This window comes from Limulus polyphemus, unplaced genomic scaffold (genome assembly GCF_000517525.1).
Source record: "Limulus polyphemus unplaced genomic scaffold, Limulus_polyphemus-2.1.2 Scaffold15501, whole genome shotgun sequence".
Lineage (NCBI taxonomy): Eukaryota > Metazoa > Arthropoda > Merostomata > Xiphosura > Limulidae > Limulus > Limulus polyphemus.
This window is the reverse complement of record NW_013681111.1, coordinates 2,621-5,153: the sequence shown is the minus strand read 5'-3', so window position 1 is coordinate 5,153 and position 2,533 is coordinate 2,621. Positions and strand designations below refer to the sequence as shown.

The 2,533-nt window shown below is 34.5% G+C and overlaps 1 protein-coding gene across 1 annotated transcript in view; it reads right to left on the bottom strand.

Moving 5' to 3' along the window:
• Nucleotides 1–234: 234 nt before the first annotated feature.
• LOC111084265 overlaps nucleotides 235–2,533 on the bottom strand; it is a gene marked incomplete at its 3' end in the record, with an annotated part of 4,768 nt that continues 2,469 nt past the window's right edge. The window contains exons 3-4 of the mRNA XM_022381029.1: nucleotides 1,692–1,795; nucleotides 235–362 (exon numbers count right to left, since the gene is read on the bottom strand). Of these exons, the coding sequence (XP_022236737.1) occupies nucleotides 235–362; nucleotides 1,692–1,795 (232 nt within the window). The remainder of the gene's footprint in view (nucleotides 363–1,691; nucleotides 1,796–2,533) is intronic.

The window sequence follows — 2,533 nt, the reverse complement described above, 5'->3', positions numbered from 1 at the left end:
TTTACACTAACTCATTGTTACACGACTGTTTTACCGAGGGACGTATGTTACTGAAGACAGCCTAATCAGGGCCAGTTGAGGTATTGTTAGTGATGTAAATAATTTATACACTAACTCATTGTTACACGTCTGTTTTACCGAGGGACGTATGGTAGTGAAGAATGCCTAATCAGACAACTGTGGCTATAAGTCACTGAAAGCAAAATTATAAAGTTTATTAATGTATTTACTCACTTGAATTGGTAGACGTTTCTTGGATTACGTCTTCCAGACTTATGGAGGTTCGTCTGGAGTCTAGTCGTAGAGAAGGGGGACGTTGGGGATAACCGGTGTTCTGTTCGACTAGATGGTTCGATGGAGTTCTATGTATTACAAATAATTTTAATTTGATTCTTATAGAGAGTAAAGTGTAAAAAGCTTATTGTGGGTAATCTTATTTTTAGTTTAATCCAACAATGAGAGTAATACAAAAGACTTAAATTAGTAAGCTTATAATTCCGTCTCATTAGCTATTACGTAACCCTTGACTCTTTACAGCAGTGTTTCTCAAACGTTTCAGGTCGCGTTCCGTTTTATTTTCTGTAATGCACTTTGTCTCCTGACCCACATAAAGTTCAACTAATTTAAACCGCGATATATATATATGTACAACCAATGACGACAACGATAAACTTAACTTAAAAAAGACAAGACCTTTCCCAGACGTTTCTCATGTCTCTCAACTACTTTGAAACGATGGCAGTAAGGCTTAAGAACAGGAACACTCTTAGCTACTTTAAAAACGATGGCAGTAAGGCTTAAGAACAGAAACACTCTCAAATACTTTCAATACAATGGCAGTAAGACTTAAGAACAGAAGCACTCTCAACTACTTTAAAACGATAGCAGTAAGGCTTAAGAACAGGAACACTCTTAGCTACTTTAAAAACGATGGCAGTAAGGCTTAAGAACAGAAACACTCTCAAATACTTTCAATACAATGGCAGTAAGGCTTAAGAATAGAAGCACTCTCAACTACTTTAAAACGATAGCAGTAAGGCTTAAGAACAGAAACACTCTCAACTACTATAAAAACGACGGCAGTAAGGCTTAAGAACAGAAGAACTCTCAACTACTTTACAACGATGGCAGTAAGGCTTAAGAACAAAAACATTCTCAACTACTTTCAACACGATGGCAGCAAGGCTTAAGAACAGAAACATTCTCAACTACTTTAAAACGATAGCAGTAAGGCTTAAGAACAAAAACACTCTCAACTACTTTAAAACGATGGCAGTAAGGCTTAAGAACAGAAACACTCTCAACTACTATAAAAACGACGGCAGTAAGGCTTAAGAACAGAAGAACTCTCAACTACTTTACAACGATGGCAGTAAGGCTTAAGAACAGAAACACTCTCAACTACTATAAAAACGACGGCAGTAAGGCTTAAGAACAGAAGCACTCTTAACTACTTTAAAACGATGGCAGTAAGGCTTAAGAACAGAAACACTCTTAACTACTTTAAAACGACGGCAGTAAAGCTTAAGAACAGAAGCACTCTCAACTACTTTAAAAATAATGGCAGTAAGGCTTAAGAACAGAAACATTCTCAACTACTTTCAACACAATGACAGTAAAGCTTAAAAACAGAAAAATTCTCAACTATTTAAAAACGACTTATATTTGCTATATTGAACCAGAAAACTTACTCTTCTATAGAGGGCGCTGTAAGTTTCTCTAGTTTTATCTTATTTTTCTGGCTTTTGCTTACATGATCCAACATCTCTTGCAATAGTTCTACGAGTCTTGTAAACTGAGGAAAAACAAATGAGTCTCTCTAAAATCAGCTTGAAAAAGAGATTGATTTTTTTAAATGTTTCTCATAAAATGCGCGTAGACAAATGTGGTTTCGTATTTGTATCCCTTACACAAAACTTAGAAACAGAGGATAAACTATCTGCCACCACTTAAAATATTTTATCACGTTGAATTAAGATACCGTTTTTATTTCTTTTTTTTTCCATAAAATTATATAGTTCACAGTATTGAAATTTTAGTGAAGATAGCACTTTGTTATGTATGTGTGGTAAAGAGTAAGAAGTGTCGTTTTTCCACAGTGTTTCCTTCATTGCATCGATATGATTAATATTGAAATGCACATTTCGTTAAAGCTTCTAAATCAAAATTATAAATAATTATTTGGAGAAAAAAAGAATAAGTTAAGTTTATACAGAAGAATGTTTAAAACTATTAACAAATAAAGATGTCGTTATTTATAATATTTTCAAAAGGTCAGCCTTCTTGTCAGTACATAACTTCACTCTATTCACAGAGATCTATATATTCATTCTTTATTATAACTAATTACCTGTCTAACTTAAGTCCTGGACTGTCTACAACTGGGACGATAATCAGTTAGTTACCTGGTCTAACTTAAGTCCTGGACTGTCTACAACTGGGACGATAATCAGTTAGTTACCTGGTCTAACTTAAGTCCTGGACTGTCTACAACTGGGACGATAATCAGTTAGTTACCTGGTCTAACTTAAGT